We start from the raw sequence: 24,159 nt of genomic DNA, 5'->3' as shown, positions 1-24,159 counted from the left end.
AGTCTGGCATTGAAGCCACAAGGCCATTTAATGCTAATCAAGGTGGCCATTTGCAACATTCACACCTGCCTCAAGCAGACAAGAGTTATTTCTCCACCCTTGACATTCCACAGATATATAAACCTCACTTGCCTAGTTTCCAACAGATCCCTCAACCTCTGAGGATGCCTGCGATAGATGTGGGCGAAACGTCAGGAGAGAATGCTTCTGGAACATGGCCTTACAGCCTGGAAAACTTGCAGCAACCCAGTGATTCTGGCCATGAAAGCCTTCAGCAACACATACTCTCTTGATGGTTTTGTATATGAGATGAGTACTTTGAATGGTTACTGTCTTTAGTAAATGGAGTGGGGGGTGTTTTCTCCTTATTAGCAAAAAAAAAAAACATTTTAAGACTTTGGTTAAACATTTTAATGCAGGAAGATTTTGTTCAAGCGATATGTTGTACTTGTAGCTTTTTAATATGTTTTAAATATGTTTTAGACTTATTTAACTTTGTATATATATAATTGTTTAGCTGGGTTTTTACTGCTTTTGTCCTAATTGGGTTCTTTTATAAGTTGCACTTTTTTCAACTTGTTGAGCCATGGACTGAATAAAGGCAAGATTGAAAATTATTTATTTATTAAAAAAACAAATAAATATGTCTTATAAGTAGAGAAATATGGGGTCTACCAGCTATGATTATTTGACTACAATAAAACGGCAAGAACAGGAGGAACAAGAAGGGAAGTCAGACTTGAGAACATCAGTCCATAGGCAAGAAAGTAAGCATCCAGCTAAGAGAAAGAAACACTACCAGAAACCTAATATTATATACTTCTACTGTGTACCTGGGACCACCTGTGGCACAGCAGGTTAAACCACTGAGCTGCTGAACTTGCTGACTGAAAGGTTGGCGATTTGAATCCAGGGAGCGAGGTGAGCTCCCGCTGTTAGCCCCAGCTTCTGCCAACCTAGCAGTTCAAAAACATGCAAATGTGAGTAGATCAATAGGTAACACTTCTGCAGGAAGGTAATGGTGCTCCATGCAGTCATGCTGGCCATGTGACCTTGGAGATGTCTACGGACAATGGCAGCTCTTTGGCTTAGAAGCCGAAGCACCACCCTATATGACTAGACTCAATGTCAGGGGAAACCTTTACCTTTACTTTAACTGTGTACGTGAGAATACATAGTTAACTGCATGAACAAAGTTGTTTAATTCCTTCATTTCAAGTGTCTGACTTCATTGTCACAACGTATGATGAAGGAAATCTGGTAGTTGTTTAGCGTTCAAGGGGAGATATCGAATTCTATTTGACATATGGAACCTGAATGGGGAAGTGTAGCCAATGGGCCATATGCAGTCTTGGGTCCTTGTTTTGTGGCCTCCCACAAACACCAGGTAACCCTGAAATCTGTGACACTTGCTGAGTTATGGCAACCACATGAATTTTGGAGCATTTTCTTATACAGGGGATACTCAGAAGTGGGTTTGCTAGGTTCTTCCTAAGAAATATTGCCAATTGCACCTGGTGTTTGTCTACGGTTGCCCATCCAAAAACCAACCAAACTAACCCTGCTTAGCTGTCAGATCTAATGGGATTTTGTGCCTTTAGGACATTTTGGCCCTTTTCTGAAGCCTATAGCCCACTCCAATTACCCATATTTATGTGAGTGTCATCATCGGTGATCCCTTGTGTCAGAGTATGATTGTCTTCCAAATGTAGGGTCTCGGTGGTGGTTCCCTAGGTGACTGTAAAGACCTATTCTTGACCAATGTAAAAGAATTATTTCTGAATTTCTAAATCCACACATTCAGGGCAAACCCAAAATTCTTCTGGCAGGAGGGTCTTTATTAATCCCACCACTTGCTAAACAAATTGTGATGAGAATGGGAGGTTACGAGGAGAGAACCTCTACCACGTGGAGAGGATCACCCTTTGTTTGGAGATCCCACCGCTGTATCACCAATTGTAAAGAATATTTACATAATCCCAAACGCTGCTCACCAAAAATGTAAAAGATTAGTAAATAAATACAATTAAGTGTTTGGGGCTGCTGAAACTTTGCCACCAACACACTATTTTCTGAGGTAAAGTTCTGTGATCACTGGCAACCACCACACTTTAAGGAATATTTAGCTTCTGGTTTAGCTAGAGGTTTCAAGTAAACTGTGTGGTGTTGGATTCGCACTCAGGACTCTGAACTCTGAGGTAAATAACAATGAAAACCTTCTAGTAGTTTGCTGCCACCAATCTTCATATTTTGTTCCCCAGATAATGGAATAGTATTTCTATAGACAGAGACACTTTGAGACAGTTGTTGTTAAACAAAGAATAAAGTTGTTTATTTGAGACTTCAACAATACAGGCACTTTAGCTTTGCGATTACAAAAATGAGTAAAAATGTATGGTTACTTTAAAAATAGTTCAAGGCTTAGTTTCTAAACAACTCTCCATTCCCTCAGGAATCTAGCAGACTTCCTTCTGACTAGACTTCCTTAAAACTCCAGACAGTCCTTTCCCTGGGAAATATCTTTACTCTACACTAGCTATTCTCCCTAATAGCTATCTATCTTTACTAACTGACCAACTCTTGGCTTCTCTGACTTCTCTTCTCCTAACACACAAACCCTCTCCACTCTTCAAACACCAGACCCTGACTGCTTCTTTAAACACCAAACCCTAACTGAGCTGTCAGATTTTTAAATGCCCCTACTTCAAGCCTTTTTTCCTCTGCTCTCCAGCTAAGCTCCACCCACTCTCTCCCAGCCAGTTACAAAGCTCCCTACATTTCCCTCCAGACTGCTCCTAAGCTCCTAAGCTCCGCCCCCTCTAGGAAATGGGTACTCTAAGATGGCCTCCTTGCACCATCTCATAAAATGGCTGCTGAACTTTCTGGGCCTACTTTCTGAGCTTTCTGAGCTTTCCCTGGGCCTAAAAAAGTGGGAATTCATCACATTCAAGATATTATTTCACAGTGAGCACATCAGTTTCCAGATGGAAAGTGGTCCCAGTCAGGGTTCGCTTGCAGAGCCTTCCTCTTGACACATTTCTCCCCTTTGCCCTCTATTTATGCCTCTTGAAACTCCACAGCACTGTTGGTCACAGCTGACCTCCAGTTAGAATGTTCAAGGGTCAGAGCTTCCCAGTTCTCGTTGTCTATGCCATCGTTTTTAAAGTTGGCTTTAAGTCCATCTTTAAATCTCTTTTCCTGTCCACCAGCATTCCGTTTTCCATTCTTAAGTTGAGAGTAGAGTAACTGCTTTGGGAAATGGTGATTGGACATTCCGACAAAATGGCTAGTCCAGCAAAGTTGATGGTGAAAGATCATCGCTTCAGTGCTGGTGGTCTTTGCTTCTTCCACATGCTGACATTTATCAATCCGTCTTCCCAAGAGATTTCCTTCGGTGATAAGAAGCCCCAAACAGCTTTAAACTAAGTAAGAATCTTACTTATCCAACATAAACGGGCCTGCAGAACGCTGGATAAGCAAAAATGTTGGATAATAAAGAGGGATTAAGGAAAAGCCTATTAAACATCAAATTACATTATGATTTTACAAATTAAGCACCAAAATATCGTGTTTTACAATAAATCGACAGAAAAAGCAGTTCAGTACACGGTAACGTTATGTAGTAATTACTGTATTTACAAATTGAGCACCAAAACATCACAATGTATTGAAACTGCTGTAGATCCAGGTGGGAGGCAGACTGCATTGGATAATACAAAATGTTGGATGAGCAAAAGTTGGATAAGCAAAACTCTACTGTATTACATTTCATCAGCTTTCTCACATGCTTTCATTTCTACCACAAGGATACACACCCAGAGACACATACCTTCATAAGGAAAAAAATGGAAAAAAAATAAGCAGAGAAATAAGCTTACCTGTCCAAACGTATCTCCTATAAACCATCTCTGATGTTAAGATCATCCAGGGAGGTCCTGCTCTCCGTCCCACCTCCCTCACAGGTGCGACTGTTGGGGATGAGAGACAGGGCCTTTTTGGTGGTGGCTCCTCGACTATGGAACTCTCTCTCCAATGAAATAAGATCAGCACCTTCCCTCCTAGCATTCAGAAAAAAATTAAAACTTGGCTATGGGACCAAGCTTTGGGACTGTAAGAAATACAAGGAATAATCTGGGATTATGTGCAATTGATATTTGGAATGGCCTGGACTACGATTTTTGGATTATGTGATTTTAATGTTTATAGTAATATTTTTTTAACTCCATGTTTTAATGTCCAAATGTTGTTATGTTTTAATGATCTAATTGATATTTATTAGTTATTGTTTTTTTATGTTAAGTTTTATATGTATGTGAGGGATTAAATTTTGCCATAAATATGTTAGAAACTACTTTGAGTCCTCCCCAAGGTGAGAAAAGTGGTGTACAAGGGAAACAAACAAACAAAACTTAGAGCAATAGTGCAGCCCACACAGGGTCACCAGGAGGAATGGTTTTACCACCTTTGCCTAAGTCTGCTACAAGGTCCAATATTCATCTGTCACTCAACCTAAAGCCTTTTGTGTCACTGTCAGCCAGAAAAAAAAGGCTCAGCAATTATAGTCCCTCAGCCTGTGATTCTTTCACAATACCTTGGCACCATTTTCAATTGCAACTGCTAGGGCTGCTAGAGAAGTCTGGGATTTGCAGTTTGGGTAGGTACTAGATTCTATGGCTTAAAATTCAAATCTATATAAATAAAAATGTAATATTCGTTTGTGGGATTAACATAACTCAAAAACCACTGGACAAATTGACACCAAATTTGGACACAATATACCTATCAGGCAAACGAGTGTCCATCACTCATAAAAACACTGAAAAACACAGCAGAAGAGACTTAGAAAGCAAAACAACCACAAAAATTACATTACAACACATGCACAAAACCACACACATGCAAACACACATATATACACAGACTGGGCCACAGCAACACGTGGCAGGGGACAGCTAGTACTACATAAACTTCAAATCCCAGAATTCGATAGATTGGAACCATGGTAATTAAAGTGGAACCATAGGACTATAATTCAGTAGTGTGAAATTATACTTACCTGTGGCTCTGAGCCTGTTCAGCACTTATTGTGCCACGGTCATCAATGGCAAACATTATAGTTGGGGGGAATATGATCCCAAATTGGAATTTTCCAGTTTCCTTTTGGATTATAATTCCCAGAATACCCAAACCCAAATACTCAAACCTAGTGGCCATGCTGACTGGTATTCTGGATGTTGGAGCCTAAACTAGTATGTTTCCAAGTTCTTCCCAAGACAAAATATAGGTCTATTCATACTTTAGGACTAAAGGGGGCATCCTCCCAGAATCCCAAAACTAAATTCTTGCCATAGCAAGATAGAATCACAAGTTACTTCTGCAATTATTGGTCTCCCAGCAATCTTAAGGTGCTTTGCAAACCCATGCGCCAGGAAACATCCCAGAGGTCTGCTGACCACACCATTTGAGGTTTTAAACCAAATAAGGAAGCAGGTTTACAACAACTGTAATGATGATATTTTGAAAGAGGAAAAAGATCACTAGGTCTTGGTGTGAAGCACGTACTATAAAGACAATCCTTTCATGCTGCCTGGGGATTGTGGAGAGCTTGAAGTCCAAAACATTGGGAAAGCAATAGTAGAAATGTAATTGGGTTTTCGAGGGAATTTTTTTCTTTTTCTTTAGAAGGGCATTTTTATTTTTATTTTATTTTATTTTTTGCAAATTCAGTTTAAGTATCTGCGTGTTCATATAAAGAGTCAGTATAATGTAATGATCGGAGTGTTGGACTACAACTGCGGGACACCACTCAACTGCGAAAACCCATTGGGAAATCATGCTCTCATGCTAACAGGGAGGTAACAAAAAATCTTTCTTCTAATTAATCTTGCCAAACAAAACCCCGAATGATAGTCTTGTCACACATTGAAAAGTGGAAGGTATATAACAACCAACAATTATGTGTTTATAAACAAATATCAACTGGACTGGGCTGTGGCACAGCTATCTGGGAGCCAGCTGCATTAAATTACTACTGACCGACCCACTTCCGGTGGGTAATGGCGACAGGACAGCCGCGCTGAGAGAGAGCTCTCGGCGACGGACCAGCGGTGTGGCGGCTTAGGGGTGCTAGACACTCCACACCTTGTGCCGGATTGAGTGCAAAGGTGTTGTGAGCCCGAATTTGGCACGTAGACCCCAAAGATCTTCCTTCCCTCAAGGAGGGGGGGTCGAGAGGGCCCGTGCTATACCGGGAGACATCCGCCCCGCAGGGAGCGAGCCGCTGATATCGAGCTCGCCTTAACTGCCGCCATCCCACTTTCAATAAGAAAAGAATAGAAGAAACCCACGGGGGAGGGGTGCAAGTCCCTTAAGAAGATTTCACACCAGGTAATAGGAGAAATCCTTTAAATTCAAATTTGTGGACTTTGGAACGAAGAAAGGTGATTAAGAGATACCGGAAAATAAGGAGAAAAAGGAGATCTATATCCCCTCCTTTACCCTTTGAAGTGGGAAGCGGGAAGGGACGGAATTTGGAAGAACGAAGGAAGGAAAACGAGAAAAGAGGGATATTTACGAGCCGGGAAATGAAAGTCCAAGAAAAAGCTAAATTAGCTTAAATATTTGGCACAGCAACATTTGGCACAATTAATATAAAACATTACGGAAGAAATAATCAAGATAATAAATATAATTACTAAGGAAGTATATTAGAAGCCTTGAAAAGCCTCGAAAAGAAAGTTGTATTATTGACCTTGGAGCCATATTGTTTGGTCTACGAGCCGCCCTTCTTCATAAACAATCTGGGAGACTGGAGGCCGAAGACCGGAAGAAGGAAGTGAGGTCAGCGAAGAAGGAGGTGGTGACGAGCCATAGAGGGCCTGAAGCTTAAGGGCGGAAGTGAACTGGAGAGGGCGGAAGACGGAAACAGGAAACAGGAAATCAGAAAAGCCCCAAAGGTCATAGAGAAAAGACGCTGCAGAGAGGCAAGAAAGGCAAGAAATAAAGAGTTAAAATAAAGATAGAAGGTTGGTGAAAACGAGGACGAGAAGCAGACGTACCAAGTGAGGAGCGAGGAAGAGAAGTAGACGCAGCTAGGAAGAGAAGCAGACGATAAAGAAAAAGAAGAGCGAGGAAGAGAAGCAGACGTTTCTTCAGGGAGCGAGGAAGAGAGGCAGACGGGAGGATAGGAGAGAAGCAGGAAGAGCGAGTGTGCCATCGGGTGGAGGTTATCGATAGCGCAAGAGTAAAAGACAGAGAAGAAAGAGAGTGACCTTCCAGACGGGATCAAATTGAATAAATTATAATATTACCTACAGTAGTTTAAATTAACTGATAAATATCCACGGCAGTATAAATTAATTGATAATTATTAAGTGAATTATTAATTAGCAATTACTAAATATTATATGAATTGATTAACTATAAATTTTGAGTAATACATAATTAAGTGAGTGCCGTTGATTAACTAATTAATTAGAGGACTAATTTGATCTTTTTAATTCTTAACTGCATTTTTTTAAAAGCTTCCTCAACAAAGGTTATTATTAATACAAAATTATATATATATATTCTCTCTTTTAGATTAAATTCGAAATTTAATCTATGAACTGGATATAGTGGAAGTTTGACATATTGAAATTAATGAATTAATAGATTATAATTATACGTGCTGAAATATAGACTAATTAAAATTTAATAAGTAACACGACATTAACTACTTAGAAGTCTGGAAGCCAAGTGACAGATGACAACGAAGGCTAACACAGAGAAAGAAAGAGATATACGTACCTACGCTAGAAGAGGATCATTAGATATCAACCCAAAGATGGAGAATATACTGAAAGAAATAAAGGCTCTAAAGAAGGAAATGACAGACAAACAAGAAGAACACTTTAATAAACAAGAAGAAAATTATAAGGCTATGACAGAAGAATTTAAGAAACTTAAGACAGAAGTGAAAGAAGAATATGCACAAATGAAAAAAGATATTACCCATTTATATGGGGAGGTGAAAGAATTGAAGAGTAGTAAGGAAAAGAACGAAGAGGTCCAATCCCAGATCTTGAAAAAGATCAAAGGTCTGGAAAAACAAAATGAAAAGCTAGAATTGGAACAGGAAAAAACTCTCCAGAGACAAATGGATTACCAATTGCGATTTCGAAATATTATAGAAGAAAAGAATGAAGACATTAGAAAAATCATGTGTGAATTGTTGGCCAAGAGTCTGAGGTGCGAAGAAGATGAGATCGAACAAGAGGTTGACCAGATTTATAGAATTTCCTCTCTGTATGCCAGGAAAAATAAGACGTCGAGAGATGTAATCGTACAGTTTTCTAGACGAACAACAAGAGATGACGTTTTGTATAAGAGTAACAGAGATCCAATTTTTTACAAAGAAACAAAAATTGCAGTACTTAAAGAATTCCCCCAAGCAACATTAAACAGAAGAAGGAAATATTATTTCCTTACCAATGAATTGAAGAAGCGTGGAATTAGGTTCAGGTGGGAGAGAGTGGAAGGGGTGATGGTGACGTATAAAGAGGAAAGATTTTGGTTAACATCAGAACAGAAAGCGAAGAATTTTTACGAAAATTTAATGAAAGAACAAGAACAAGAAGAAGAGCAACAAAGAGATAGAAAAGGAGAAAGAAAAGACGTAACCCCTAGTCAAGGCAATCAACCTAAGAAAGCGAGACACTTCTCGCCAAAAAGTTACGGATCACCCTCTAAAAGTTACGAAAGTCGAAAAACACCACTTCAGGAGCTAAGTGAAGGTGCTTGTGGATCAGATGAAATGGCAATTGGATTGGCGCAACTGGATATTGGTGATATGGGATTGGACTTGAATAAGAATGATTAAAATGGAGGAAATGCAAATAAAATGTTTTTCAAACAACATTAATGGTCTGAATTCTCCCCAGAAGCGCAAAAAGGTATTTGATAAATTAAGAAGATAAAAATACGACATCATAACATTACAGGAAACACACATCTCTCATAAACATGTGGCTTACCTAACAAATAAAAAATTGGGACAAACATATTACTCACCTTGTGAAAAGAAAAAAAGGGGTGTGGTGACATACGTGAAAGAAAATATACCATCAGAACTGGCATTTAAAGACTTAGAGGGAAGATGTTTGGCAGTTAAAATTACAATGGGAAATGTAAAAATCTTAATTTGTAATATCTACGCACCAAATGACTCAAAGGCAAATTTTGCAGATTATCTGAACTCTAAACTTAAGGAAACGGATTTTGATGAACTTATGCTGATTGGTGATTTTAATGGGGTAATGAACATTCAAAAAGATAAAAGTCTAAAGAAAAGAAAAGGGGGCAATGCTAGGCTTCCCCAAAAAAAATTTGATCTTCAAAAGGAGTTTGAACTAGAGGATATCTGGAGAAGCAGAAATGAAGCGAAACGTGATTATACCTTCTACTCATTTAGACACCAGTCTTGGTCAAGAATTGACATGGCATGGGCCACAAGGCAATTATCTACTAAGATTTCACAAATAAATATACTCTCAAGAGATCTATCGGACCATAGTCCAATAGAAGTAATAATAAACCATAGAAAACAACAGAGGAAATGGAGATTTGATGAGAACTCAGTTAAAAAAGAAGAAGACAGAGAAGTTTATAAAAAATTAATTCAAGAGTATTTAAACTTCAATGATACAGAAGAAATGAACCCACAAATTGTGTGGGATGCACTGAAAGCGGTGTTACGAGGCCACTTGATTCAGCAAGGAGCAAAGAAAAATAGGGAGAGAAACAAAAAAATGAGAGACATAGTGGAAAAAATAAAAATAAAGGAAACTGAACTGAAAAAAAAACGGATAAGAAAACTTTAACTAAGGAACTAAAAAGGTTAAAGCAAGAAAGAGATGAGTTAGACCTTGAATATCAAGCTAGACAATTAAAATTCCTGAAGCAACAGTCATTTGAGAATGCTAATAGATCAGGGAAATGGCTCGCAAGACAAGTAAGGAAGAAGAAACAAACTAAACACATAACAAGAATAAAGATTGGAGATAAGGTGTTAACGACGGATAATGAAATAATTGAGGAATTTAAGAAATTTTATGGACAACTTTATGCTAAAAAAAATATTGACAAAGAAGAGATTATGAAATATATAGGTAAAAGGAAATTTCAAAAGATTACAGAGGAAATTAGGGAGAAGTTAAATAAAGAAATTACGGTTGAAGAGATTGAGCAGGCAATAAGCAAAATAGATGCCGACAAGGCACCAGGACCAGATGGATACTCAGCAGGATTTTATAAGGTATTTAAGCAATCTTTAATACCTATTATGAAAAAGGTCCTAAACGAGGCAATGTTTTTTCAAAAAATCCCAGATACATGGAAGGAGGCGGAAGTGGTTTTGATTCATAAAGAAGGTACTCCGGAGACAGAGATTAAAAACTATAGGCCTATCTCCTTGGTGAACGTAGATTACAAGATTTTCACAAATATTTTGGCAACACGGCTTAAAGAATTTTTAAATGATTGGATTGGGGAGGAACAGACAGGATTTCTCCCGAAGAGATCGATGAAGGACAATGTCCGTACAGTTATAGATTTATTGGAGTATTATGAATCTAATCATCAAAAAGAATTTGCTATGCTATTCATTGATGCAGAAAAAGCTTTTGATAACTTAAACTGGGACTTCTTCAAAATATTGATTCAAGAATTGGACATGGGAACAAATTTCAACAATGCAATTAATGCCATATATAATTTACAAAAAGGAAAGCTAAGGATAAATGGACAATTGACGGAAGAATTTCCTATAACTAAAGGTACTAGACAAGGTTGCCCCCTATCTCCACTTATTTTTATAATGGCCCTAGAGCCATTGATGAGAGAAATAAAGGAGGATGAAAATATTAAGGGGGCAAAAGTTGGAAAATATGAATATAAAATAAGAGCTTTCGCTGATGATCTGCTAGGTATTGTAGAAGACCCAGTCAAGAATACTCAATATTGGCTACAGAAACTCAATGAATACGGAAAGGTAGCAGGTCTTAAACTGAATAAAGGAAAATCAAAAATTATAACAAAGAATGTGAGGGAGGCGAAACAAATAAAAATACAAGAAGTCACAGGTCTGGAGATAGTAAAGAAGACGAAATATCTGGGAATATGGATTACAGCAAAAAAATAATCAGTTGTTAAAGAATAACTATGAAATGACTTGGACAAAGATTCAAAGGGACCTTCAAAAATGGAGATATTTAAAACTTTCCCTACTGGGTAGAATCTCTTTGATTAAAATGAATATATTGCTGTAGAGAAATGTTTATTATAGAGTGTTTATTATACTGTATTTAAACTGTATTTATGTACTACATTTATTGCCATGGCCTAGCTGTGAGGGATAGGTTGCCATGGTGACAAGACAAAGCCTCAGAGGAGGTGGGCGGAGCTTAAGGAGGAAAAGGTTTGAAAGTGGCAGTTAAGCTCCAGTCCGGTGGAAGAGACCCGGGGAAGAGGATAGCCAGTTAGGGCTCTGTTGTGAAGCTGTGAGAATTCAGTAGTTCCTAGAATTTGTGAATATTTCTTCAGCAAGAGAGCTGAAGGTGTTACCTTGTTAGATTGCTTAGGTTAAAAGAATCTAACAGAGGGGGTCTTCAGGATTGCCAGTAAGGAAAGACTGGTGATCAGTGGTTTGTTCCGAGTATAGGGCAAACAGTGTGGACATTCACAATAGGGAACTCTGAAGTAGTATAAGCACTTCACTAAGAAGAAGTTTGTAGAATTGTATCATCAGAAGCATGTATCTCAAACCAGCCATTTTGTAACATCAAGCCTTGTGCCAAGTTCAAATTCTCAAAACTGCAACAATTACATTCTGTTAACAATAAAACTTGTTCTCTTTATATTTCAAACCTGCCTCCTCGATTGCTGTCATGCTTGGTGCATTCCACACTACCAAAGTCACCTCACAACACAACTAAAGATAAACAGAGACCTAAACCAGCGACTCTAAACATATTGGTGGCAGCTTAATTGATATCTAAAAGAAGGTTCCTCACAGAATATTAGTGGCTATAAAGAAGATTAATACTTCCTCACATAATTTTGTTGACAAGCGGTGGGATTAACGCTTCTTTACAATTGCCTAGAATGCTATTTTTATTTCAGAATATTCCTATTGTTAGGAGTCAATCTCTTTTCCAAAAATGGAATAAAGAACTTTTAAAATTTGTGTGGGCTGGGAAAAGGCCAAGAATAAAATATTTGAACTTAATAGATAGTAAGACAAGAGGAGGCCTGGATTTCCCAGACCTAAAAATATACCACGAAGCATGTGCTCTTCTTTGGATCAAGGAATGGATGTTACTTGATAAAGAACAATGTTTAAATCTAGAGGGCTTTGACTTGCGAGTGGGATGGCACGCATATGTTTGGTACAATAGAGAATCTAAAGAAAAGAATTTTGGCAATCATTTTGTAAGATCATCTTTACTGCGTGTATGGCAGAAATATAAAGACTATTTTTATAAAAAAATACCATTATGGGTATCCCCAATGGAAGCCCATCAAAGAAGACTGTTGGGTTGGAGAGAATGGCCTACTTACAGAGATATATTAATTAAGGGGACACAGGAGATCAAACCATTTGAACAATTAAAAGAAAAGTATAAAAACCTCACTTGGCTACACTATCTTCAAATGAAAGATTATTATAAACAAGATAGAAAAATAAATTTTGAACTGGAAGAAACTTTTTGGGATAAAATACTAAATATGAAAAAGAAAATAATAACAGCTGTGTATAGAAAATGATTGTACTGGGCAACAGAAACGGAGCAAGTTAAAAACTGTATGATCAGGTGGGCGGAGAACTTAAGAAGACCTATCCACTTTAGGGAGTGGGAACAAATGTGGAACAGGAAGTTAAAATACACATATGCGATGGACTTGAAAGAGAATTGGATAAAGATGTTCCACAGATGGTATACTACACCTGAAAAATTGGCCCAAATGTATGGGAATATGTCAAATAAGTGTTGGAAGGGATGTCAACAGATAGGCTCCTTCTACCACATGTGGTGGACCTGTAAGGAATCTACGAAATATTGGGCTCAAATACATGTGGAGGTACAAAAAATATTGAAGAAATCTTTCAAAAAGAAACCTGAATATTACTTACTAGGTTTTACCGACCAAGATTTAAAGCTCAATGAAAATGAGGATAGGTTGTTCACATATATAACAACGGCAGCAAGAATAACTTTTGCTAGTGTCTGGAAACAGGAAATAATCCCAGAAATTGATTCATGGTTGGAGAAGATAAGAGAAATAAGAGACATGGATACTTTGACATTTTACCTGAAAAAGAATACGGGCAAGTTGATAAAGAGGACCAATTGGGCCCTCTTTTGTGAGTATGACAAAAGAAGAAGAGAACAAGAGGAACTGTAGATAGTAAAAGGGAAATAATGGACTCAAAAAACTGAAGTGTGAAATGGAAGTCAATTTTATTTAGTATGATGTGTTTAGTATAGGGTTGTGTAGTGTGTGTTTCTTTTTCTTTCTATGTTTTTCTGAACTTTCTCTAAAGCTTTGTTCTCACTCTTTCGATGTATATGTTAGAAAATTAATAAAATATTTTAAAAAAATTACTACTGACCGAGAGGTGATGAGCTCAAAGCCAGACCGGATCGGAGTGAGTTTCCAGCCATTAGTCTAGCTTACTGTTGACCTATGCAGACTGAAAGATAGTTGCATCTGTCAAGTAAGACATTTAGGTACCACTTTATGTAGGGAGGCTAATTTAACTAATTTATGACACCATATAACCTTCCAGCAGCATGCAGAAGAATGAGGTAGTACCCCATCAAAGGACTCGGTGTAACAATAGACAGTGAAGCGGCAGCTCCCCCTGTGACCAGAATCAAGACAGAATCGAGCATACCCTCATGAAGCTGGAAAAGCTTGGGCACAGCTGGAATGTTAATTGCCTCTGTGTCTGTCTATATATGTTGTATGTCTAACTGGTATTGAATGCTTGCTATATATATATATGTCCATTGTAATCTTCCCTGAGTCCCCTGCAGGGTGAGAAGGGGGGAATATAAATACTGTAAATAAATCTATATATATAAAACTGGAAAGGGTGTTCAACGGGACAGCAAAACGCGAAAACCCCCTGACGAAAACTCACCAAATTTGCCGTGCACATACCTCAACCCACAAGGTATGCACAACGCAAATCAAAATTCCAAACAACATTTCAACAAACTCACAATTACAAAAACAAACTGAGCATGCGCAGTGCCCAGGGGAGGAAGTACACACGCAATGCACTCTGGGAACTGTAGTTCTAGAACGTGGCCTGCTCGCTGGGGGCCAGGATGCTGCGCGAACGGAGAAAGGAAGGAAGGAAGGGAGGGAGGGAGGGAAGTTGAGAAGGTATATGAAAGAAGAAAGGTAGGAAAGAAAGAATACAGAGAGAGAAGGAGGATGGGAAAGAAGGGAGAAAGGAAGGAAGGATGAAAGGAAAGAAAGATAGAAAACAAGAAGAAAGGGAAGGGGAAGGGAAGGTGTCAAAAGGAAGGAAGGAAGGAAGGAAGGAAGGAAGGAAGGAAGGAAGGGAAATTTGGGGAGGGGAAGAGAGGGAAAAAAGCAAAGGAAGAAGAGAAAGGGAGGGAAGAAAAGAAAGAAAGAAAAGGAAGTCTGGAGGTCAAGAGTGAAGGAAGGAAGGAAAGAGATAGAGAGGGAAGAAAGGAGGGAAAGAGGAAGGAAAATAAAAAGGGAGGAGGAAGGAAAGAGTAAGAGAAGGAAGGATGAGAGAAGGAAAGAAAAAGGGAAGGGAGGAAAGACGGAGCAAAGGAAGAAGACAAAGAAGGAGAGAAAGACGGAGGGAAGGAAAGAAAGAAAGAGAAGGAAGGATGGGAGCAAAAAGATAAGGAAGGAAGTAAACAGGTAGAGAAGGAAGAAAGGAAAGAAGCAAAGGAAATGAAGGAAGGACTGAAAGAAAGTAAGAAAGAGGGAGAGAAGGTTGGCCACAGCAACGCGTGGCGGGTAAAGCTAGCAAATAAACAAATAAATAACTGTTTTATATATCTGCTTGTAGACAGACCACTTTTCCCATTCTTTCAAGATTTCTGAGCAGTTCTACATTGACACTATAATACAGTCCAAAAACCGCTTGAGAGAATGATGTACACAAAACATACATCCCCAATATGTGCTGCCACATTAAGCCAAAAACAGTGGGGAAAAAACTTACCTGAAAGTCTACAATAAGCCAGAAAAGTACAGTGCATGCAAGGTTAGAATTTGAGAATGAAATGTGGGGTGCTTGTCAGGACACCATACTGCTGTCGCATGTTTAAAAACACTGAATCACCTGGCCAGAAGGAAAACAGTTACTCCCCGATAAAGGAAACCATATCATTCCCATTATTTATTTATTTTGTATCAAAAGCATTGCATAAATTAGTATAAAATAATAGAAGGAATACATGCAGATAAATATCATTTGACCCAAAACGGGCAACAGTGACCGCATTGTCTGAAGCCTCAAACAATTCTTCCTGTGTACATGAGGCAGGACATTGCGGACAAGCACACAGATGCAGAGTTGTCTGTTCTGCTTCACAGTCGCACAAAGTGGAGGATTCTTTTAGGTCCCATGACAGTGTTCTGTGCCCTGCCACAGTCTAGTGCTGATCACGAATGAACATGGAAATGTGCATCAGCGCATCTCAGTTCACTGGATAAGAAATAACCATTTCTGGATTCAGTTCCAATCTGCAGCCAGTAGATACTGTGGCCATTGGCCAACATCCCATCCTCAAACCGGTTCCTGGTGTGATTGTGTAGGCACAATAGAACTGGTTGGGTTTAATCCACTTCCTAACTCCGATACTTGAGCCTGTGTCTACACCGCCCTATGAGTCATTGCACATGTTTGTATTGACCCCCTTCTGCTCAAAACACATTGTATATCAGGACAAAGCCCAGCTTCTCCATAATATAACATTCTTATTGTAACACCTGTCAGACTAACCTATTTCAAAGTTAGGATAAAAGATTGGGATGGGAAAATTAATGTATAATACATTTAGCACATGGTGCTGCCACTTAACACAAGTTTCACTTTTGGGTGGCAACATAATGTTGCCAACCCTGATTCACAGTCATTCTCTGTATACTCGCCATAACATTTGCAAATCTGGATCTTATTTACACAAGCTTGTCAACTGCATTTTTTGGGGAAATAATATTCCACTCAGCTCAGTGGGATTCTCCCATGCTGCATTATGCTCAAATGTATGTGTGTTAAACATAACGCCTGCTGTTTGACCTGACAAAAAGAAATTCAGGTTCATCTGAATGATTTAGAGAAGATTGTGGGATTTCCTATGGGATTTCCTGGGTCACAAAGTGATGAAGATTCAAGTCAGGGAAATGGTGGTTCTCTCTGTGAGAAACCTGATTCGGAAAATGCAGGGCTTCAAGGTCAGTCAGAGGTGCCAGAAACTGCAACATTAGATAAGGAGTTGGGTAAAGAGCTAAGTGTTCTCCCAGGGAAAAAAACATGGAGCTACAGAGATCAACAAAAGTCTTTATTTACAAATCAGAGCAGAAAATAAGCACCGTAGGTCAGAGCAATTACATGGGAAAGTTGTGGAGAAAATTCAGGGAAAACAGAATTATTTCATGGGTTTCTATTAGATAGCAAGTTGTTTTCCTAAGGTTCAGGCAATGTAGCATTCAAGTGAGAAGCTAGGCCTGAGTTCTCTGGTTCTTGTTTCAAGTCAAACCTTGGTTTTGGATTTTAAAATCTTGGAAGTTTTCTATGTTCTTGTTTTATTATTATTATTATTATTATTATTATTATTATTATTCCTGCTCAGGTTTAACTAAGTATATCTTTTGCTTGTGGACTTAAGCTGTATTTGTGATTTTTGTCTATTCCTGGACTGCGTTACCGTTAGATCTGTATGAGACATTTGGATTCCTGTTTCATTATCACCTAACCCTTTTTGGATTATGCATCTTCTTTCTTTATTCCTGATTTTTTCCATATACTGTTACACATTTTTACAACAAACTGTTTGCTTATATTCTGGACTCTTGAGTGATGATGTGGTCATAGGTGTTTTCAGGCCTGGGGTGCAACAGTATGTACAAGGGTTTGCATGTATGAGCTTTACAGTCAAATTCATGAAACTCCATAACAATATATTATGGGGAAAATGGCTAACTATGAGTAACAGCTACCATTTAGTTACTAATACACAGAGTAAAAGCCAATCAGGGACATCCATACATCCCCAATAAACCAGTTGGAATAGGCAGGATTCTTACCACCAATATAGGACTTGCACCTTGGGTAAATCCTTCAAAGTTCAGACTAAAACCACCCCATTCCCATCAGCACTGTAGCTTCTGAGAAACCCATCTTCTTCTTCCTCCTTATTATGCGTCATGTTGGAGAAGTCTGCAATATTACATCATCACAGGTTGTGTATTTTTAGGTACTCTTATTCAATGCTAGGCAAGGGAGACCACCGAAGGGTGACATCATCATATTTTCAATTTCCCCTTCACTAAATTTATAATAAGGGAAGGAGGTAAACATAAGGCTGCAATGTATAGGAACAGCACACCTTTAAAGCAGGTGTGTGGAAGCTGTAGTTCTCTTGATGTTGCTGAACTGTAGCTTCCATCTTATTTGTAGCTCCTGCCAAAGGAGATTCAAAGCAGCTAACATGAAAATCCATAACAATGTGTGAATTAAAGCCTAACACATATAAACATTAAAATAGAATGAAACATAGAAATTAGGCTTGGGCGATCAAGAAAAAAAATGGTTCTAAACTTGTTTTGTATATAGGGGGCACTGGCGACTCGATTTTAAAATGATTTCTGCAATTTTCTTGAAAAAAAGATCAGAAATAGCAGGAAATCCGAATCACTTTGTTTGCTTCGTTAATGGAAGGTGCCCCTCCCTCCCTCCAGAACCATTAAGTAACTTTGACAAAGTCAGCCTAAACAAACAGTTTTAAAATCTCGCAGTTTCCCTTCCCTGTTAGTTTTAAAATCTCGCAGTTTCCCTTCCCTGTTAGTTTTAAAATCTCACGGTTTCCCTTCTCTGGTGGCGAGCTGCCATGCAGAGGGACGAGGTGGGCATGGCTAAGCACAGCTCTCCTTGAAGGCCACACCCCCAGTGACCTTCAAGGAGAGCTGTGCTTAGCCATGCCCACCGCGTCCCTCTGCATGGCAGCTCACCACCAGAGAAGGGAAACTGCGAGATTTTAAGCAGTTTTAAAATCCCACAGTATCCCTTCCCTGGCGGCAATGAAGAGGGACGAGGTGGGCCTGGCTAAGTGACAGCTCTTCCTGAAGGTCACTGGGAGCGTGGCCTTCAGGAAGAGCTGTTCTTAGCCACGCCCACCTTGTCCCTCTTCAGCGCCGTGTTCACCACCAGCCGGGGAAGGGAAACCGCGAGATTTTAAAACTAACAGAGAAGGGAAACTGCGAGATTTTAAAATGTGGCCTTCAAGAATGGAAATCACAAGGCTTTGCCAAAGTTGCTTAATTGTTCTAAAAATCAAAATAACAGTGGGAGACATCCGAAAATAATTCCGAACAATGGGTAAGTAGTTTAAATTCGGAATTAGTGCAATAATTAGTGCAATGATTGGTTAATGAACACTGGAATGGAACAATGGATGACGAATCTGGAACATGTTTTTGATGACGAGATGACAGTGAATGGGTATTGTAGTAACTGTTTATTAATTGTGTAATGTGTTAGGTTGTTAACTGTTTCTATACTGTAGCACTGAATATTTGCTGTTCGTATTTGTTGTGAACCGCTGTGAGTCGCCTTCGGGCTGAGAACAGCGGTATATATAAGTAAGGTAAATAAATAAATAATAAATAAATAAATTACTCCTCCTGCTATTCCTGCATGGCTCAAAATTGGTTCAAAAGGTAATTTTTTCCAAAATAATAATGATTTTAGAAGATAACGACTGTACCTACCCATGCCTAATAGAAATATTAAAAATACACAGTTAAAACCAATAAACCCACCAAACTACATAAAACACAGCACCCTTTGGCTTGGTCGTAAAACCTTTAATCTTGAAATGTCTGCCTGAAAAGAAAGCTTCTAACCTGCTACAGAATGGCAGGGAGTTCCAGAGTTGAGGGGCAGCCACCAAGAAGACCCTCTCTCATGCCCCCACAAATCCAGCTTGCCATGGGGGTGGGACCTAGAGAACCATGCTTGGGAGGCAGGGAGAGAGAGAATGAATGTGCAGTCAATATGTTTGCAACATAAGATGCAGTAGGTGGCCTGTCTTGCATTCAACATTTGAGTTCTTAGCACACCAATTATCACTAAACCACCGAAGAAATATTTTCCATATTGTAAACATTGTTGTCAACTTGCAAACTCTCCTTTATTCATTTTTTAAAATTACAAAATGACTCAACCTTAGTGATTAGAATGTAGGACACACATTTGTTAAAACAGAGATGAAGGAAAACTGCATTATAAAGAAATGGGCTGTTTTCTCAGCTGGAAATTTTGAGAAGTACAGTAGAGTCTCACTTATCCAACCTTCGCTCATCCAACGCTCTGTATTATCCAATGCAATCTGCCTCCCATCCAGATCCACAGCTGTTTCAATATATTGTGATGTTTGGGTGCTAAATTCATAAATACAGTAATTACTACATAACGTTACCGTGTATTGAACTGCTTTTTCTGTCGATTTGTTGTAAAACATGATGTTTTGGTGCTGAATTTGTAAAATCATAATATAATTTGACGCTCAATAGACTTTTCCTTGACCCCTTCTTATTATCCAACAGTTTCGCTTATCCAACAGTCTGCCAGCCCTTTTATGTTGGATAAGTGAGACTCTTCTGTAGTGCAATTGGCAAAAATCATAGAATGCTGCCCTTGCTGAATTGTAGAGCTTTAGAGTCACAGTATGTATGTATAGTACATAATTTATAACCTCTTTGACCAAGTTTGCAAGCTACTTTTTTCAAAAAGGAAAAAAAAACCCAAAGGAAGGTAAATGAGGACTGAAAATATCTGTTATCTACAGAATATTATGGATGATGGCGGATGGATCGAGATGAATATCTGGCACAGCTAACAGGACTGCTTCATACTGAAGTTTTGTTTTTGTTTTTTGGATCTCTAGCAGCATTTCTTTCTCCAAACTTCAGTGTCTCATCCTGTCTTTTCCTTCTGAGCAAAGCAGAATAATAGGATAGACACTTTTTAAAGGCATTCATAGGATCATAGAATCATTGGGAGAGAGTTGGAAGAGACTTCATGGGCTATCCAGTCCAACCACCTGCCAAGAAACAGGAAAATCGCATTCAGAGCACCCATGAGAGATGTCCATTCAGCCTCTGCTTAAAAGCCTCCAAAGAAGGAGGCTCTCCCTTTTGAAAGGGAGAGCTTAGCACCTTGGTGACATTATCTATCTCCACCTTGGAGCCATCACATGTTGAAGAAAATGACATAAATGTTAGTGAAAGCTGGGGAGGATTCACTGCTCTACTGACATAAAAGAATGGCACCACCTGCACCACCCCCAGCACAATTGCTGTCCCATGCAAACAACTGCATATTTGGGACAGATCATTTCATTCCATAAAGATCATGCTGAATAGCAATGGCTTTTCTGAAAAATGAAGCACCCTCTATAGTTTGGATCTCCATGTATAGAACCCACACTCATACACAACCCACTATCATTTAACACATAGTTGATCACATAGTAATGATGGTCATCTTAGCCCTTGATTACATAAAAAGCTTACAGTAAGACCTTCTTTTTCATTTAGTTCCAGAAGTAGACATAGTTTTGTTGAATGTTCTCAGGTTCCCTTAGGGTTATTCCTCTTTACATTGCAAGATAATGCTTCAGTTCTTATTTGGTACATATCCTTCCTTCCTTCTCTCCTTCCTTCCTAAAGATTCAACTATAGATCCCCCACATAATGTGACATTTGGCCCCAAATTTATTTTGAACTAATATGTCATCCAAGAGTTCCTCCATGAACTAATACGTCATCCAAAAGATCCTCCATGAATCCATGAGCCGCTCATATAACATGTGTGAAAATTAACAACAAATCCTTTTTTCTTTGTCTTACCCAATTGTCAATTTAGTCTTCCAATACAACAGATGGTTACTGCGATAAAGAAAACCTGTAGTTCTAAGACTGCATCTTCTTTTGGCCTGGTTCCTCACCTCATTCAGTTATTAAGATGATGATCTTCAAACATGTTACATCCATGTTCGTTATAATTCATTGTTGTTCCTCTTGACATCTTACCTAATCTCCTTTACAAAGTGACAGCTGTATGATTACTTTACTATATATTGTAAGACCACAAAAGTGAGACAGAATGGTAAAAGAAGAGAATTTTCAATCGCTCAGGCAATGCTCAAAGCTTTTTGTTGGTTTCCTTGTTTTCCATGGGTCAAAGAAATTTTCATCCTGAGGGAACTACATTTTTCCTTCAGGGATCGCCACACTTGGATTATCCCATCATCCACAGCAGTAGATAGGAAGTAGAATACAAGAGGATCCAGGAAAGCATTGCAGGCACTTGGGAGGAGAGTCACACTACGCCACCAGAGATCTTCTCCAAGGATGAAGCCCACAACATGGGAGATGTTGTAAGGGCCAAAGCAGAGGACAAAGAGGAGGAGAGTGGCCACTGCCACCCGCACGGCACGGCGCTTCTTCTGCACATGGAGATGTGATCCAACCAGGACCCGGATGCAGGCAGCATAGCAGAAAAAAGTGATGCCCAAGGGGAGGAAGAACAGTACTACAGACAGCTCCAGCCGAATAGGAAGCAACAAGGCCAACTGCTGGTCAGTAAAGTTGCTATAGCAAGTCCAGGTGTCATCAGCAAAGAGTCTGGGACTAAGATCCTTGGTGTTCTCCAGGACAAAGAGAAGAATCCCATGGAATCCTACTATGCTCCATATTCCCAGAGAAACTAGACACGAGTAACAAGGATTCTTGTAAATCTGATACTGGATAGGGAAAACAACTCCCAGAAAGCGTCCCACGCTGACAACAGTCAGAAAACAGACACTGGCATAGATTGTGCCAAAGTGGATTATATTGTAAAGAGCACAGAGGAAGCCTGGCAGGGTCCAGTTCCCTTTCCACACTGCTAGCATCTTCAGGGGTAGGATGAGAACAAAGACTAGGTCAGAGAGGCACAGGTTGATCATGTAGATGAGGTTGGGTGTCACACGTACCTTGGCACGACAATAAAAGACATAGAGAGCTAGGACATTGGAGGGCAGCCCTAGAAGGAAGGTGATCCCATAGACAACCAAGGAGATGATCTTCAAGGTTCCCATAGCATCAGGAATCAGAGTGTAGGTTGAGTCCAAGACATTTGCCCCTCTCCTACCAGTTTCCTTTGTCCATTCTGCAGCAGCTTGCAGTATTAAGGATGTATTTGGTTTAGTGCAAAGTAGTTGTGTGATAGAATAAGGAATGGATGTAAAAAGCAAGGAGCAAGCAGTAATCAAGGTGAAATGGGCCATGAAAGATTGTTCAGTGAGGATGACCTTGTACCAAGGCAATAAAGTCATAAACTTCCCGGTAAGCCTGCAAAAGCAGGCATTATTAATGGCCCATTGGGCTCCTGAATACACTTGGATTGATGAGGGTGACAGGAAAGAGGAATGGAAAACAGGAACAGATCTCTTTGACGTTTTCTAGCTGAATTACTTTTGAGGTAAAATTGGGAGCACAGGTCAAAATGTGAAAAGGTTAGTTTTTTAAAGCTCACATTTTTGGCCCAAGATCTTGATGGTGACATACACAGGCCCAAGTTGTGTGATAAATGCAGTGATCTTTTCGACAACGAAGACGTGATGCATCTAGCCTAGAGCTGGCAGACAGATCCACAAAGGGAATAATTGCAGATGTGAAATAACACATCTACAGCAAAGTATCAGTGTGATGGGATTATCTGAATTATTTGCGCATGAATGAGCTCCCTCTGTCAGCTCTAGCTTCCCATGCGGGGGCATGAGAGAAGCCTCCCACAAGGATGGTAAAACATCAAAATATCTGGGCGTCACCTGGGCAATGTCCTTGTAGACAGCCAATTTTCTCACATCAGAAGCAACTTGCAGTTTCTCAAATCGCTCCTGACATGAAAAAAAATCTGAATTTGTAATTCTTACTGTACACCAACAATTTATAGGAAACTCCGGTGGTGCAGTGGGTTAAACCCTTGTGCCAACAAGACTACTGACAAAAAGGTGAGTCATTCAAAGCCAGGAGCGGGGTGAGCTCCTATCTGTCAGCTCCAGCTTGTCATGCAGGGACATGAGAGAAAGCTCCCACAGGATGTAAAACATCTGGGTGTCCCCTGGGCAACATCCTTGCAGACAGCCAATTCTCTCACACCAGAAGTGACCTGCAGTTTCTCAACTCACTCCTTACATGAAAAAATTCAACAATTTATGTTAATGTTATAGGTTTTAATACAGATTTCTAATTATTCGTTTTGGAAAATTATTACTTAAAAGTAAGAAAAATGACTCCAATAAAATTAATATATAACTGGCAAATAACTTCTGAGCCTGATTCCTCAGCTTATCTTTCAGAAATGATTTTTTCACATTTTGATCATCCACCCTATGTCGATACCAAGCAGACCCTTTCACTTACTTTTAAAAAAATATTTGTTTGAATGATGGGTGGGCCATATGATGTTGCTTCCGTTAAGGCTTAAGAGAATCAGGAAGGATATACACTCCAGTAACCACTGGAAAGTTTATTTTCTAAAGAACATCAACCAAAAGAGGGGGGAAAAATAATGCCTCTGCTTGACAACACAAGTGTCTTGTCATGTCATTTTTCACAAATGTTAATAAACATAATGCTAAATGGTCTCATCATGATGCTAATATGGAAAATAATCCCAATATCTGTATCACACTGTTATTGATAAAGGACATGATTCCATCAGAGCCTCCAAAAATCCTGCAAATCTCTTGTGGTGGACAAATGTCAGCATGCTGGAAGAAGGAAAGACTACTAACATTGAAGCAATGCTCCTATGCCATCAACTCCGCTGGACTGGCCACGTTGTCCAAATGCCCT

At 39.3% G+C, this 24,159-nt stretch overlaps 1 protein-coding gene and 1 long non-coding RNA gene across 2 annotated transcripts; both read right to left on the bottom strand.

The window, feature by feature from the left end:
* Window positions 1-2,339: 2,339 nt before the first annotated feature.
* Window positions 2,340-6,815, bottom strand: LOC137095697 (uncharacterized). Its single transcript, XR_010908877.1, has 3 exons — window positions 6,752-6,815; window positions 3,879-4,058; window positions 2,340-3,468 (listed from the first exon to the last, which is right to left on the bottom strand). It is a non-coding gene; the product is annotated as an uncharacterized lncRNA (long non-coding RNA).
* Window positions 6,816-21,449: 14,634 nt separating this feature from the next.
* LOC132781401 (free fatty acid receptor 2-like) lies at window positions 21,450-23,217 on the bottom strand. Its single transcript, XM_060785639.2, has one exon. The coding sequence runs from the start codon at window positions 22,632-22,634 to the stop codon at window positions 21,450-21,452; it is 1,185 nt and encodes a 394-aa protein (XP_060641622.2). The 5' UTR covers window positions 22,635-23,217.
* Between the last annotated feature and the right edge of the window lie 942 nt (window positions 23,218-24,159).

The sequence above is a fragment of the Anolis sagrei genome, chromosome Y (genome assembly GCF_037176765.1).
Source record: "Anolis sagrei isolate rAnoSag1 chromosome Y, rAnoSag1.mat, whole genome shotgun sequence".
In the NCBI taxonomy this organism is placed as follows: Eukaryota; Metazoa; Chordata; class Lepidosauria; order Squamata; family Dactyloidae; genus Anolis; species Anolis sagrei.
Note: the sequence above shows the minus strand (reverse complement) of the source record. Positions and strands in the feature narration are given on the sequence as shown.

What these genes read in the sequence shown, in the direction of transcription:
- LOC132781401 (XM_060785639.2), bottom strand. Translation starts at nt 22,634, where the DNA reads ATGACTTTATTGCCTTGGTACAAGGTCATCCTCACTGAACAATCTTTC.